Source organism: Clarias gariepinus, chromosome 7 (genome assembly GCF_024256425.1).
Source record: "Clarias gariepinus isolate MV-2021 ecotype Netherlands chromosome 7, CGAR_prim_01v2, whole genome shotgun sequence".
Lineage (NCBI taxonomy): Eukaryota > Metazoa > Chordata > Actinopteri > Siluriformes > Clariidae > Clarias > Clarias gariepinus.
Genome location: NC_071106.1, coordinates 9,181,956 through 9,197,164, shown reverse-complemented (window position 1 = coordinate 9,197,164; position 15,209 = coordinate 9,181,956). Strand labels below are relative to the sequence as shown.

The 15,209-nt window shown below is 39.6% G+C and overlaps 1 protein-coding gene across 1 annotated transcript; it reads left to right on the top strand.

The window, feature by feature from the left end:
* The first annotated feature begins 234 nt into the window (after positions 1 to 234).
* gpib (glucose-6-phosphate isomerase b) lies at positions 235 to 10,929 on the top strand. The gene is made up of 18 exons (XM_053500442.1): positions 235 to 386; positions 964 to 1,054; positions 1,230 to 1,298; positions 1,489 to 1,608; positions 2,145 to 2,228; positions 3,232 to 3,378; positions 4,422 to 4,493; positions 4,715 to 4,759; positions 4,848 to 4,901; positions 5,623 to 5,683; positions 5,770 to 5,813; positions 5,911 to 6,063; positions 7,069 to 7,198; positions 8,386 to 8,462; positions 8,550 to 8,678; positions 9,478 to 9,553; positions 10,273 to 10,339; positions 10,630 to 10,929. Exons 1-18 carry the CDS (start codon positions 268 to 270, stop codon positions 10,751 to 10,753), a joined length of 1,662 nt encoding a protein of 553 aa, XP_053356417.1. The 5' UTR covers positions 235 to 267; the 3' UTR covers positions 10,754 to 10,929.
* Positions 10,930 to 15,209: the final 4,280 nt, after the last annotated feature.

Genomic DNA, 15,209 nt, shown 5'->3' with positions numbered 1-15,209 from the left:
AGTTTTTCTTTAAATGTCTTTAATGTCTTTAAAGTGCTATAAGTAGCTCTATGTATCTATCTGAAAATATATAATTTTAATGAAATAAACGTTTTTATAACTTTAAATTTTGCTTTTTGACCTTTAATGACATCACAAGACCCTTCCAACACCCCACCCCTTCCCCCCTCCCCCCCTCCCCCCTCCATGCTGTCCTTGTGGGGGGCACTTCGGTGCCAGTGTGTCACTCTCGGGCAGGCGAGCACACAGCCGGTCACAGCGCTCAGCATGGGACTCAGCAGCGACCCAAACTTCCAGAAACTCCAGCAATGGTACACAGCCAACTCTCAGAGTCTCAGCATGAGGCAGATGTTCGAGGCTGACAAGCAGCGGTTCAGCAAGTTCAGGTAAATTAATCTGCACATGTTTTCCAGCTCTTCAAAGCAAAATAATAGAGGCGTACACAATGATCCCACTGTGCAGAGGGCAGAGCTAGAGAACCGGCACCTGTCATGGGTCAAAATATAAATACTGTATAGTCCACAGTAAAATAATCTATTCTGAAATATTTTAATAAAATAAATTATAATGTAACATTTGTGTAATCGTTAGCACTGTCGCCTTGCACCTCCAGGGTTGGGATTCGATTCCTGCCTCTGGGTCTGCGTGCATGGAGTTTGCATGTTCTCTCTGTGCTTGGTGGGTTTCCTTCAGGTACCCCGATTTCCAGTCACAGTCCGAAGACTAGTGACAGGACAATGCTAGACAAACGCTAGTAGGCTAAGTGGTGTTTCCAAATTGCCCGTAATGTGTGCTTGCTTGTGCTCATTGTTGGACTGGCATACAATCCATGGTGTACCCTGTGGCCAAGAAATCTAACGGACATTTCTGCATTTAAGCACTTATCAATACTAGTAAATTTCAAAACCCTTTTAAAAATAATTTTCAATAACTTTGTTGTTTTTCTCTTACACAATCAATCAGCCTAACACTGAAAACGGATGACGGGGACATCCTTCTAGACTACTCCAAGAACCTCGTCAATGAGGATGTGATGAAGATGTTGATTGAGCTGGTAATGACCTGAGCTGCAATAAATCATTATTTCACTTATATGCATGATACAGAGTTGTGTAATTAAATATGGCATGGTGTAATAAAGTCATTTTCTCTAAATGGCTCACGTTTTCTCTTCAAAAAACCAAATCTTAATCTTCCAACTTAGATGTTCTTATTTGGTTGTTTTTTAGGCAAAGTCCAGGGGAGTGGAAGCGGCGCGTGATAGGATGTTCTCCGGCGAGAAGATCAACTTTACCGAGGTTTAAATCATGGCTCATAGCTCAACTTCTTCCAGAACGACTTTTTTCCCCCTTAACACGAGAAGACAGAATTCAATCACACATTAATCCAAACATATATTACATAGACAAAAAAATAATGTCTGTAGTTCTACATGATGGTTCCATAATAATTTCCCTTTGCATGATTCTGATCTGCGTGTGCGTTCAGGATCGTGCTGTGCTCCATGTTGCGCTGAGGAACCGCTCTAACACTCCCATCCAAGTGGACGGGAAAGACGTCATGCCCGAGGTCAACCAGGTCCTTGAGAAGATGAAGGGGTTTTGCCACGTGAGTTTCTTACACTACTCATCACTTATGTTGAGTCACATGTCCAGATCCATGTATAACATTTTACAGTCCAGTCCAACAGTGCTTGTGTAGCTCTAAAATATATAGTTACTGCTAAAAGGAACATCTGATATACACTCACTGTCTATTTTATTATAAACACCTGTACACCTGCTCATTTAATCTTAATATTTCAGCAACATGATGCATAAAATCATGCAGGAACTGGAAAGGATGTTCAGTCACTTATCAGAATTGGGAAAATGCATGATGTCTGTGCCTTACACATCATTATTGGTTGTGAAAATCTCAGGAGATCATCAGTTTCTAAAAAACCTCAGCACATCTGTCACTTCAAACCCTGCTTTCTCTTAGTTGTTCATCTTCATCTGATGTTTGATGTGAACGTTAACTGAAGCTCTTGATTGAATAACTATATGAGGAGGTGGACAGGTGTTCCTATTAAAGTGTAGAGTGAGTATAATGTCTGTAAACAACCTTTGCCTGGGTTTCTGTGATTGCATGTCTCATTGCAGAAAGTGCGCAGTGGAGAGTGGAAAGGCTACACCGGAAAATCCATGACTGATGTTGTGAACATCGGCATCGGAGGCTCTGATCTGGTAAGTGCAATTGGCCTGCTTTATCATCCAGACACTTTATTTATTTTTCTTATTTTGTCTTTTTCCATGTTGTCTTTTTGTGGTACTTTAGCAAAAATGACCGTGCATTATGCAGTCCTTGGATTAAACCAACAGGACTTGATGACTTAATAAAGACTTTTCTCACAAACCTTAAACTAGAAAAAACAAGAAATATGTTCTTTTAACTTGGATCTAGTAAACTCAGGAAGGTTTCCTCAGTACAGTGAAATCTTGGATCGTGAGTAACTTGGTCTGCGTGTGTGTTGTAAGACGAGCAAAATTTTAAAATAAATTTTAACTTGCTAAACGAGCGAGGTCTTGAAATACGAGTAGTACGCATGCGTTTTGTCTGCCGAGTGTCACGTGATCACACCTAAGCGGACGGTTCTGCTCTTCGAATGTGGGATTGTGGGTAATCATCTCCCAGTACGTGAACGTCACTCGTATAGTCAATATCCATGTGTGCGTGTACCGTTTCCCGTAACATTGTGACCATGTGTGTGTGTAAAGCATTTTTTAATTTTGTGTCCAAGTGTAGTGACTGTCCTTTAGTAACTGTACTGCGACAATAACCGTGAAGAAAAAAAGGTTTAAAAAGTTGTAACAGTGTGGGAGATGAATCTGTTTAACGACAATGCAACATCATATTTCCGCGAAATCCTCAAAAAGAGGCAAAAGTGTTATTAGAGAGGTACACAGTAGCCCCCCTCCTTCCTTTCTTACCAGCCAGAATTCTTTTTAATGCTAAAGTGCAGGTTAATTTGTTTTATTTTTACTTAATATAAAGAATCATCAGAGTTTCCATTTTTTTTAATGGGGAAATTCCCTTTTATATACTACTGCTTTGGATTACAAGCATGCTTCCGGAATGAATTAAGCTCGCAATCCAAGGTTTAACTGTATTTTTTCTTAATCGTCACTGCTTGTTCAAATAATTTCTCATATTATGTACAACCTCATTCTTAGCAACTGCACTCCTTAGGGTCCCTTGATGGTGACTGAGGCACTGAAGCCGTACTCCAAAGGTGGCCCACGTGTCTGGTTTGTGTCGAACATTGATGGCACACACATTGCCAAGACGCTGGCAGAGCTCAACGCAGAGACCACGCTCTTCATCATCGCCTCAAAGGTAACTTATCACTCTGTTAAAACCTCTTAGATTAAACAGGGGCTAATAAATGTTTTACTTATAATTATTAATTTATTTTAGGGATTCTTTATGTTGTAGTTTTATTGTAGTTTCAGTGCTCCCTCTAGATTATTGCGAGTAAAATGTAATTTATTCATTGTTATGTTACATAGTATCCGATGCTCAACATAATCCTGCACTACTGATAACTCACTCACTCATTGTCTACACCGCATTATCCTGTGTCACAGGAGACTTAGGGCACGAGGCGGGGTACACCCTGGATGGGGTGCCAATCCATTGCAGGGTACACACTATCGGCAATTTGGGAATGCGAATTAGCCTAATCTGCATGTCTTTGAAGTGTGAGAGAAAACCAGAGTACCTGGAGAAAACCCAACAAGCACGGGGAGATCATGCAAACTCCATGCACACAGACGTGTATGGGAACTGAACCCAGACCATGGAGGTGCAAGGTGCAATCTAGCCCCATTCCACCTACTACTGATGACAAATAGTTTAAAAAATTGTTTTATAACCAAAAAAAGAAGACTTGGCAAGTTCTGGTTTTTGAAAACCTTTCCCAACATAATATAATTCAGTGATCATGATAGGCTGTAGTACTGGAAAGAGCGGAGAGAAGCTGCCTGCCAAAACCCAAACACAAGGTTCTTTTCTTTCAATAAGAAACTCCTCAGATAAGGTTATGTTATCCTACCTTTGTCTTCTTAGTACTGTAATTGCTTCTAAGTCATCCTGAATGAACCACTTCCGTGGTTCATTCTCATCACCATTTACCACTAAGAATTTAAAAACTTTCATTGATGGAATATAGTGTGTTACTCTTCAATAAATCATCATTTTTGGCAACTTGCTTTGGTATACCTGTAAATGGAAGAAAAAAACTTTAGAATGTTCTGTGTGATAATCATTTCCTTATAATAATACACACAAAGTGTTTTATTTCAGAGAAGCGTCCACTGGTATTGCAATCATCCTGAATATAGTGTGAGTCTACCTCAGGCCTGTTCTGTACATTTCAGACCTTCACCACTCAGGAGACCATCACCAACGCCGAGTCGGCCAAGGAGTGGTTCTTGCAGGCTGCCAAAGATGTGAGTCTTGACTCATGGGGAATCTTGCTATGAATTTTAATCCTCATTACGCCTGCCCTCTGAGTGCACTTTGTAGACAAGAGTCTGGGAACTGAAAAATTTATAGTCAAATGTATGTAGATACCAGAATAAGTTATATCCTAATTTAAAATACTATATATATTTTTATATTCTCTCTTTCTCTCTCTCTCTCTCTCTCTCTCTCTCTCTCTCTCTTTCAGAAATCTGCTGTTGCTAAGCACTTCGTAGCCTTGTCTACCAATGGGGTACACTGACTCACATGTAGTACTCAAGTTTTAAATGCATTCTGTCCCTGTGTCCTCTTTGTAACCTCTTCTTTTTTTTGTTTTCCAGCCCAAAGTCAAGGACTTCGGCATTGACACCGAGAATATGTTCGGGTTCTGGGATGTGAGTGTGTCTGCATGTGTGAGAGATGATGCCCTGTCTGTATGCTGAGTGTTTGAGGCTGCCTTACTCAATAAGGCTCATGCAATGGCTATTATTAGCATGATCGTTTGACCTGTGAAGTAGGCGTCTAGATCCACACACACTGGCAGCTGCTCAGTAATCAGAATCTCTCCTCACGGCTCTGGCTGATGTTATAAATACAGCACGACCTTATCTTACGCAGAAGAGGGCACTGACGGCTGGGTCGCACCAAAGGTCGGCATGCTGGTTTCGGTCACGTTAATAAAGTGCAAGGTCTCAGCTGTGTGGATGTGTCCCGTCTGAAAGCTTCGATCATATAGTACAAGCAAGCAGGCAAAAATTAACCAGTTAAATTTGGCCATTGTTTAGTTCCTATAGTTCCTGGGAAGCATTTGAAGCAAGCTTGATGAGTAAGATTTTCTTTGTTGTTACAGACTTCGTACTTTCATCCCTGACACACCACTGATTATCAACTTTAAAAATAATAATAATAATGCAAAAATGCAAAAAAAAAAATTAATTAATTAAAACAAATCAAAGTTTTGAGAAAGTTTAGTTTATGCAATAAGCAAATGTTTATTTATGTAGGCTCAGTACAAAAGACCCCAGTATATAGTGTAGGTGGAAGACAGAACAAGTGAGACCTGTGATATATAGAACAGTGGAGTTGTTATTTTTAATGAGGTCATCTGCTTTCCAGTGGGTTGGAGGACGTTACTCCTTATGGTCTGCAATTGGACTTTCCATCGCTTTGCACGTTGGTAAGTCACAACAGTTACTGTTAAAAATATCAACTTATTTTAATTTTTATTAAACTCAAACTTTCTTTCCATCTTTTTTTTCTTAGGCTATGAGAACTTTGAAAAGCTCCTAGCTGGAGCTCACTGGATGGTAGGTGTTTATGTATAGAATGCTGTATAGAACGTATAGAACACTGTTTTGGCAACCTGTGAATGTTAACACACTGTATTACTCACGCTCTGTGTAGGACAATCATTTCCGAACAGCTCCCTTGGATCAGAATGCACCGGTTCTCCTGGCCATGCTGGGTATCTGGTACATCAACTTCTTCCAGGCGGAGACTCACTGTCTGCTGCCCTACGACCAGTACATGCACCGCTTTGCTGCATACTTTCAGCAGGTGGATGCATCTAGTTTCTTGATTGTTGGATGGATGGATGGATCAATAGATAATAGGGATTTATTGTAGTAATTGATAGATGGTGGATAAATGAATGGATGGATGTTAGTGTTTGCTGGATGGTAGAAATAGAAGGATGGATGAGAGGTTAGAGATGGAGGTTAGAGATGGTAGGGGTGGTTGATACCATACACTTATGGATGGTTAGATTTGAAGGATGCTATGGATAAGTGAACTGGGTGGATGGATGTGAGATGGATGGGTGATAGGCATCAAATAATATAAAGATAGAACATTGGTTTGGATTGATGGTTGATGGTGTAAAAATTGATGATAAATGACACATGGAAGAGATCAATAGATAGTAATTATGAAGGCACGGATGGATAAAAGACATTTATGGATGGATGAGAGGGATCTAATGATACATAGAAGGGATGGATATATAGAAGGTATGATGGCTGAGATTAATGTTAGGTATAAATGGATGATGATTAATTGTAGGGATAAATGTTTAGGTTTGGATGCATGGTAGGGAATCAATCGTGGATAGCAGGGAATGATGGTTAGAAGGATGGATGGATGGTGTTTGTTGGATGGTAGAAATAAAGGAATGGAAGGTGTAGATAGATGGATGTTAAAGGTGAGTGAATGGTAGTGATGGTGAATGGGATAGACAAATGGAATGGATGGAATGATGCATTGTTGGGGTGAATGGTACTGTAGATATGGAGAGGGAAAAAGGAAAGGCAGGTAAAGCTGGACAGTTGAATGGATAGCAGGGATGGATGATAGAGATAGGTAAATAGATGAAGTATAAATGGACGAATAGAGGTTTGAGGGTATGATGGGTAGATGCATGAATGGATGGTAGAGATAGATGGTAGGGATAGGTAGATTTGATTAATGTATAGAAGAGCTGGATGGCGTTGACAGAGTAGTATATAATGTTGTGCATAACACTTCATTCATAAATGTGATATTTACTTCTATTGTCATGTCCAGGGTGACATGGAGTCAAATGGGAAGTACATAACCAACCATGGCACACGTGTCAACTACCACACGGGACCCATCGTATGGGGGGAGCCTGGCACTAACGGACAACACGCCTTCTACCAGCTTATTCACCAAGGTCATGTCTGATACAAGATACACTTTCTTGAGCAAGAAAATGGTGCTATTTTTCTCTGTATACGTACATAAAAGAGACTTAATTCAGGCACTCAATCTGGAATAACTTCTCCTGCTAAGCCCCGAGGCAACAAGAGATAAAAGAAAGAAGTTTCTCCTAAACAAATCTCAGCATTACCACTGACTTGGATTTCATATACATATTTATAGCAGCAGTAGACTCACATTTTATCCTTTGAGCTCTCACGAAAAAAAAAAAATTATTAAAAAGTTGACTTCAGTTTAGTATGTTTTAGGCTTCAAAAAATCCTTGGACACAATATAGCTGTTGGAGCTATTACGACAGTTACAATCACAATCAGAATAAAGGTGATTCTGACCCTGATCAAGCTTTACCCTGTGCAGAATGTGATATTAATCAAATCAAATGCAGAATCAAAATGAATGTTTTTACTGATTCTGATTAGAAACTAGCCTTAAATAATTTGGAATGGAGCTGTCAGAGTTTCTCTCCAAGTGAGAGTGAGTTTCTTCTCATCATAATAAGTAGAAGTAAATTCTCTCTAAAAAAAAAGGAATGAAAAGCACTGCTGAGTCCCACACTACATGGTGGCCCAGGAGCCTTCCATCCACCGTGGAGCCAGCACCATGTCAAGGAAATTCATGGACGCACACTTCTGGGCTGGTCCTCGGCAGTTCCATTAATCTGTCCTTCATACCGTTTATCCTGTGGAGGATTGCAAGGGTTTGGTACTTATGCCAGAGAATTAAGAGCACAAGGCAGGTTACACCCTAGATGATAATGATAATGATGATAATGATGTGAAGTGTGGACATCCCTAAACATCTATTACATGGTGCTGGGTCCATGATATTGGACTAAGGCAGAGGACACACTTGATGGGGTGCCAACCCGTTGCAGGGCATCAGCCTACACCTTATGTCTTTGGACTGTGAGCGGAAGTCCAAACACAGCGAGAACATGCCTGGAGGCGGGATTCAAACCTCTAACATTGCTCATGCTATGTGTTTGTGTGTAAAGTCCATTTGCAAACTTGTGATCCATGAGAATGATTTCAAGACATTTTAAAGGCTATATATGAAATATGTAAAAACTTCTCTATGTGTGAAAACATTTGGAGGCCATGTGGCATGTAAAACTGTTTTCACCCTTTGTCTCCTCTGTAGGAACTCGCATGGTCCCTGCTGACTTCCTCATCCCGGCTCAGACTCAGCATCCAGTCAGAAACAACCTGCATCATAAGGCACGACTGAAGAACAAATATAACTGTTATACAGATGCAGTATAGGAATTCACTTCTGATTGAGTGTGTGTGTGTGTGTTTGTGTAGATCCTGATTGCCAACTTCTTGGCCCAGACCGAAGCTCTAATGAAAGGAAAGACGACAGAGGAGGCGAAGAAGGAGCTGGAGGCCGGAGGACTGAGTGGAGAGAAACTAGAGAAGATTCTTCCACATAAAGTTAGTGGCTATCTGTATAGGGTCAGTGGTAAAGCTGAGATTTGTTTAGGAGAAACTTCTCTCTTTTATCTCTTGTTGCCTCAGGGAGTATAATATCATGCCCCCTGGTGGTGGAGCTAAAACTTCTCCCTATAATGTCTTAAGAAGGTTTAAGAGTTAAGAATTTTTTTTTTATTATTATATGACTACTGTGTGAAAAAATATCCAATAAGTGTGTTTGTGCAAAGAAATATGAATAACTGTAGTGAAAAGTGCTGGATGATGAAAAGTCTAACCTTAAAGCCAATTGGGAAAAAAGAGAAGGCTGGGCTTGTAGCAGAAAATAGACATAACCAAGCTGGCTTTCGGGGACTGCACTATTGATTTTGTCTATCTGTCTATTTGTCTGTCTGTTGCAAATCTTGAAATGTTACAGGGTATTTATATACAAATACTTTAATAATCTTTAAATACAACGATACAGTTGCGACTCACCAGTATGTGGTGTACTTCACAAATGGTTTATGGTTTCAGTCTGATCTTTGTTTTTATGGATGATCTCAATTTGATAAGTTTGTAATAAAACAGAATTACAAACGAAATAAAAAAACAACACTTTTTCTTTAGTTCGTACAATACAAAACAGCTCAAATACAAAACTACTTAAAAGTATGTTTATGTACACTGCAGGGACATTATATATGATTTAATTTCTCAGCAAGAAGTCAGAAAACATTTATACTACAATTATGCTATGTGTTTCAGTTTTAGCTGCCTCACTGAATGTCATGGGTTTTAACAAATGTCTCTCTGTTTAAAGGTATTCCAAGGAAACAAACCAACAAACTCTATTGTCTTCAAAAAGCTGACACCATTCACTCTGGGTGTCCTTATTGGTAAGATGGATGGATGGATGGATGGATGGATGGATGGAACTTTGTCATAGCATAGTACAGGATCTCAGCAATGAAATGCAGTTTAGCTTCTACAGAAGTGCAAATAGTAGTACATCAGTGCAAATAAATAATAAAGCTAATTATTCAACTTTTTTATTATTTACCTAAATAACTCAATCATTCTTCATGTATACCGCTTAACCCGGTTACAAGATCACTGGGGGCCTGGAGCCTATCCCAGGGCGCGCACACACACACACATGGGGTTGTGGTTGAGGTTTCCCCTTACAAAATGATGTTCATACAATAAATACTGCATCAATAAGACATTAGATAAAAAAAAGAATATCTTCTCACTCTCATTTTTTACCCAAAATAATTGGCTGTTAGCTATTAAGAAATGTAATAACATTTATTCTATAAGCTAACTAAACACTAAACTAAACGCAAACATATTTTTGCTGATCATAAACATTATAAACTTTATAGCTCAATATTACTCACTCACCCACTCACTCACTCACTCACCATCTATACCGCTTTATCCTGCATACAGGGGGGCCTGGAGCCTATAATGAGGCAGGGTAGACCCTGAAAGGGGTGTCAATCCATCAGCAGGGCACACACATACACACACTCACATGCTCATTCACACACATTTGCCTGTACACTATTAGCCTAATCCTGGTTGACTTTGGACTGTTTTTCTGTTATCGCAGCAATGTATGAACATAAGATCTTCATCCAGGGGGTCATGTGGGAGATCAACAGCTTTGACCAGTGGGGGTGAGTATAACACACACTGACTTATGGCAAACACTAGTCAAGCCAAGAGGTTAAGAAAATACGTAGGAAAACAACATGGCTGAGAAAAATCTTGCAGAAATCACAAATAATTTAAATATAATAATTATGTAAAACTATAAAAAGAATAAAATAAAATAAAAACAATTCTAAGCAAAAACAGTCATGTCTCATTGTACGTAAGCAAAAAAAATAATTACATTCCATTATCAAGAATGTTCTCATTCACATGAGCGCCTGGTCTTTATGCTCTTCTTCATCTTGGTGCGTAGGGTAGAACTTGGGAAACAGCTGGCCAAGAAGATCGAGCCGGAGCTGCAGGACACGGTGGAGGTCAGCTCCCATGACTCCTCTACGAATGGCCTCATCAATTTCATCAAGAAGAACTTTGCTTGAACACACACACACACACACATACATACAAAAATCCCAGACCATGCTTCACAGGCCCCTTGTCTGCCCTATAGCCACATGGGATTTCTCGAACCTTCCATCAGAAGCTATATAAAACCACCAAGCTTGAATGTTTTAAATGTGGAATTATAATAAAAACTCTTCCTGTTAGAAATATATCATCTTTTAAGTAGAAAGTTTTGCCAATCAAGCATTTACTTTACAGCACTGATTATCTAAACCTGACATGTTTATGTATATGGTTGTCTGATTTGCATCCTCAACCTACTAAGATTACACCGAACACGGAGATTACACAGCGATAAGGGCAAGGAAAATAACCACTGATCTACTAACCAACGATTTATTATGTTATTAGCTCACAAGAGGTTTTGGAGGGAAAGACATTGAGTTGATGTTATGTTTGAAATTACCCAGAAGTGATTCATGCTGGTGCAGTGTCCTTTTTTTTCAACCAGCATATATACATATAAGAAAAACAAGATTTTTATCATACGAGATCTAATTACCTACCATTTTATTTATGACTGTAGGGGTAAAATTAGCAACTGGAAGATGGTAGAACAGTGATTCGGGGAACACACGCACCCACACAAACACCTCCACTACATTTCACTCAGTCAACTTTAGCTTTGATTACAGCACACAATGTGCTGGCCAGTTCATGTTTCCAAAGGATTCCTCATGCTCCCAGAACCACGCTGACACAATTCAAGCCCTGGAATATACCTGTTCCATCAGGAAAGAAGACCTCCATACTGTAGATCTGATAACCTGGTCATACAGAGTAATGGTCATATATATATATCGTTAGCTTAATTCCTGGTCAGGTTCGATTCCCGCCTCTGTGTGCATGGAGTTTGCATGTTCTTCCTGTGCTCGGTGGGTTTCCACTGGGTACTCCCATTTCCTCCCACAGTCCAAAGAATTAGATTAGGCTAATTGGCATTACAAGTTGCCTGTATTGTGTATGAATTTGTGTGCCCTGTGATGGATTGGCACCTATTCCAGGGTGTAGCCCACCTTATGCCCTAAGTCTCCTGGGATAGGCTCTAGGCCCCCTGCAACCCTGTATACAGGATAAAGCGGTATAGATTGTGAGCGAGTAAGTGTAACTAGTCAGAAATTACAGCCATTTTCACATACACACACATTTGGGGGTCATAAATAACAGAAAAAATGGCTGGCATGCAGTTGAGGTGGTTCTGTGTCTTACACATTTGGTAGCTGTTTACACAAACTCTGAGCATAAGGTCCAAAGAGGTGTCTGTAGAAGTTGCAGGGGCTATTATTGGGCAGAAACCCTAAAGACAATCCAATCAGAGAGATGGAAAAACAAGAAGATGTGATCAAATTGCTTTATCAACTCATTGGCCTTGGCTCATTTTCCATGAAGAACATATGAAAGAGTTTTTCATTTTCAGTGACTGCTCACGGAAAGACAGAATACACGCATCATGTTTAAAACTCCTTATGCAACACATAATGCATGAATGTGTTCAATGGGAATGATGTGTTGTATAGACTGGCATATACAGTATGCTGTATTTGCTTAGATTGACATGGATGTGTTTAATTTCAGCTTTGGTTAAAAAAGATAAACAGGGAGGTGCAGGTGGGAATAACCTGGACAAAAAGATGCCATTGGTTTCATTTACATATTACTGATTACTGCTTATATTCATTTTTAATATGCAAAAATTATTATTTTATTATCTTTGATTGTACCACTGCTTTGCAAAATAACTTTTTATACCACCTACTGTGTGTTATTCAGTTTATGAGAAATGATGGTTTGTAGAACTTTGTATTATTAAAGAAAATGTATTTATATTAGCCACACGTGCACTGCGCGTTCTGACACATTTCCACCAAAACCAGCATTAACCTTTTCCTATTGGATCGGACTAGACGGGCCAGCCCCCATTCACTCCCCATGTGCATCACTGAGCCTTGGCCACCCATGACACTTTTTGCTGGTCCACCAGTTTTCCTTCCTTGGATTACTTTTGGTATGTCCTGACCAATGCTGCCTGGGAACAGAGAGGCATCAAATCTTGGCTCTCTTGTGGGATGTTCCCAGTCTGCAGTGGTCAGGACATACCAAAAGTGATCCAATGAAAGAAAACTCTGTGAAATGGGGAAAGGGTCATGGGTGGCCGAGGCTCACTGATGCATGTGGGAAGTGAAGTCTGGCGTGTGTAGTCCGATCTAATAGAAGAGCTACTGTATCTTAAATTGTTGTAAAGGTTGATGCTGGTTCCAATAGAAATGTGTCAGAACACAAAGTGCATCACTGTTTTGGTAACAAAAGGGGGAATCTACTCAAAATTAAGCAGGTGGCCATAATGATACGGCTGGTTAAATCAGACATCTCTGTCCAGCAAACCGTAAAACATTTCCTTAAACTTAGCCAACTGACTTCAGGCATGTTTTAGATTGAATGAATTAAAGTTCTCTTAAGCAGGAGTTTTCGATCTTATCTACAAAGTGCCACTGCGGCTGCCGGCTTTCATTCCCACCAAAAAATGTTGTAGATGATTGACGACCAATATGTACTGATTAAACAAGTGGAATCATTTTTTCAGACATGTTTGGTTAGAATGGAAGTTTGCAGTTATGCCAGCCCTATTTGGAGGAGAATAAGGGAACCCCTTGCTCTTCCAGGTTTTCTGCAGTACAGTTATGATTGTAGAACTTCCACTTTTGACCACCAGGTGTCACCATGTTGGAAAGCTGCTGGTCTGCTTGCAGATTTCCCAGCACTTCCACTGTAGAACATAGGGTCGAAGGTCACCTCTTTTATGTTTTTCTCAAATCCCAAGCTATTCTGTGTGACAGGGCTTCCTCAGAGAAAGGGAAATCAATACCAAACACATCTGCAAAACATCACGTTCCTGGCTGAATTCCTCTCACTCAGTCAAAATAGGAACGGGGCGGATACTGTATGGCTCGATACAAATTAACTGCTGTTATAACAGAGTCTACCAAGTGTCATGAATGTAGACGGATAGATAAAGCTATAAAGTGAGACTAATAGCAGCTATTATACATTTTTTTTATCCTGAAGGAGACAGAGATTGAGAGATCGGTTTAGGGAGCCTGTTGCCTGGCAACAAGTCTTTTTTACTTCGAGCCTAACTGTGCTGTAGTTTTTTTTTTTTCTTCCATGCTCAGTTCAAGAGCATATTAATTTGATTTTTGGTTCTGAAGTGTATTTGATAGAACTACAGAAAAGAAGAAGTAATGGAATTGGTATACTTTTATAAACTTTAATTTCTGGTTCAAGCATCCTCCAAATGCCATTCTCTAAATGCCATCCTCTTACCCCATAACTCCTGCAAACAATTTTCTGCGGGTTTGACATACAGGTTTATAAAAAATAATTGGTCAGAGAAGAATGATTCAGTGGTTACGTTTTCTATTCGTAAACCCAGACTATCACACACTGTACAGTATTATCATTCCCTTTCAGCTCTTCCACAGGCTGCATTTCTCTAATACTTTTAATGAGTCATGGGTCTATTCTTTTTAAGAGAATCCCAATTGCCTTCTCATGGACGGCTCTGCTAGATCATTAGAGCAGATTTTAAGATTCTGGATATTGAATAAACCTGACTAGACTTTAAAAGTTGAACTTGCCCACAAGGCACTGCAAGATGATGCAATGAGCCCTTTGCACACATCTAAGAGATTTTTTATTTTTTTTTCCGGCTGGAATTAGCATTCTCACTTGCACTACAATAACCACAACAACAACTGAATCGAACTCTTATGAGCTTTTGCAGCATTCCTTCGTGTAACAGTTCTAAATAAAAAAAGACTTACCTCAGCTTTTATAGCTTTGGATGAAGGAGAATAGTAGATGAAACAATATGGTAGAGCAATCAGTAGGGATTGAATTTTGGGAAGGAATTCAAAAGGATCTTTGTGTACAGTTAATATTTCCACCTCAAACATACATTACCTGGGTAAAAATATAGTCACACAAATTAAGATTTTATTCAATCACTGTGAGCTTTAATTAAAACAGAGAGTGTGTTGGAAAGTTCATGTCCTGGAATATGCCCTGGGACATCAAAGAAGAAGGACTCCATAGACCTGATAACCTGATCATTCAGTACATTCAGATCATCAGCTGACATTTTATTGCCACATAACGTGGCTGATATTAGACCTGACCAACTGAAGCATATATATAGTGAGAGGCTTGTACAGTGGTCACTATAGATATATAATGGGTGCATCGCTTCATGCACTTCCCTTCTTACCCTGACATGCCTATAAATCTAGAATAGGGTTAGCAGATCATACAACCTTTTTCCATTGCTTCAAGGTCCAGTCTTTATGCTCTGAAGCAAACTGAAGCTTTTTTTTTTTTGATGAGTCTCACTAACAAGTGGTCTTCTTATGAACACACAGCTGTTTAGTCCCAGTC

What these genes read in the sequence shown, in the direction of transcription:
- gpib (XM_053500442.1), top strand. Translation starts at nt 268, where the DNA reads ATGGGACTCAGCAGCGACCCAAACTTCCAGAAACTCCAGCAATGGTAC. An exon ending in TTCCATCGCTTTGCACGTTG is followed by an intron (nt 5,684 to 5,769) that starts GTAAGTCACAAC and finishes TTTTTTTCTTAG; the next exon opens with GCTATGAGAACTTTGAAAAG. An exon ending in AACAGCTTTGACCAGTGGGG is followed by an intron (nt 10,340 to 10,629) that starts GTGAGTATAACA and finishes CTTGGTGCGTAG; the next exon opens with GGTAGAACTTGGGAAACAGC.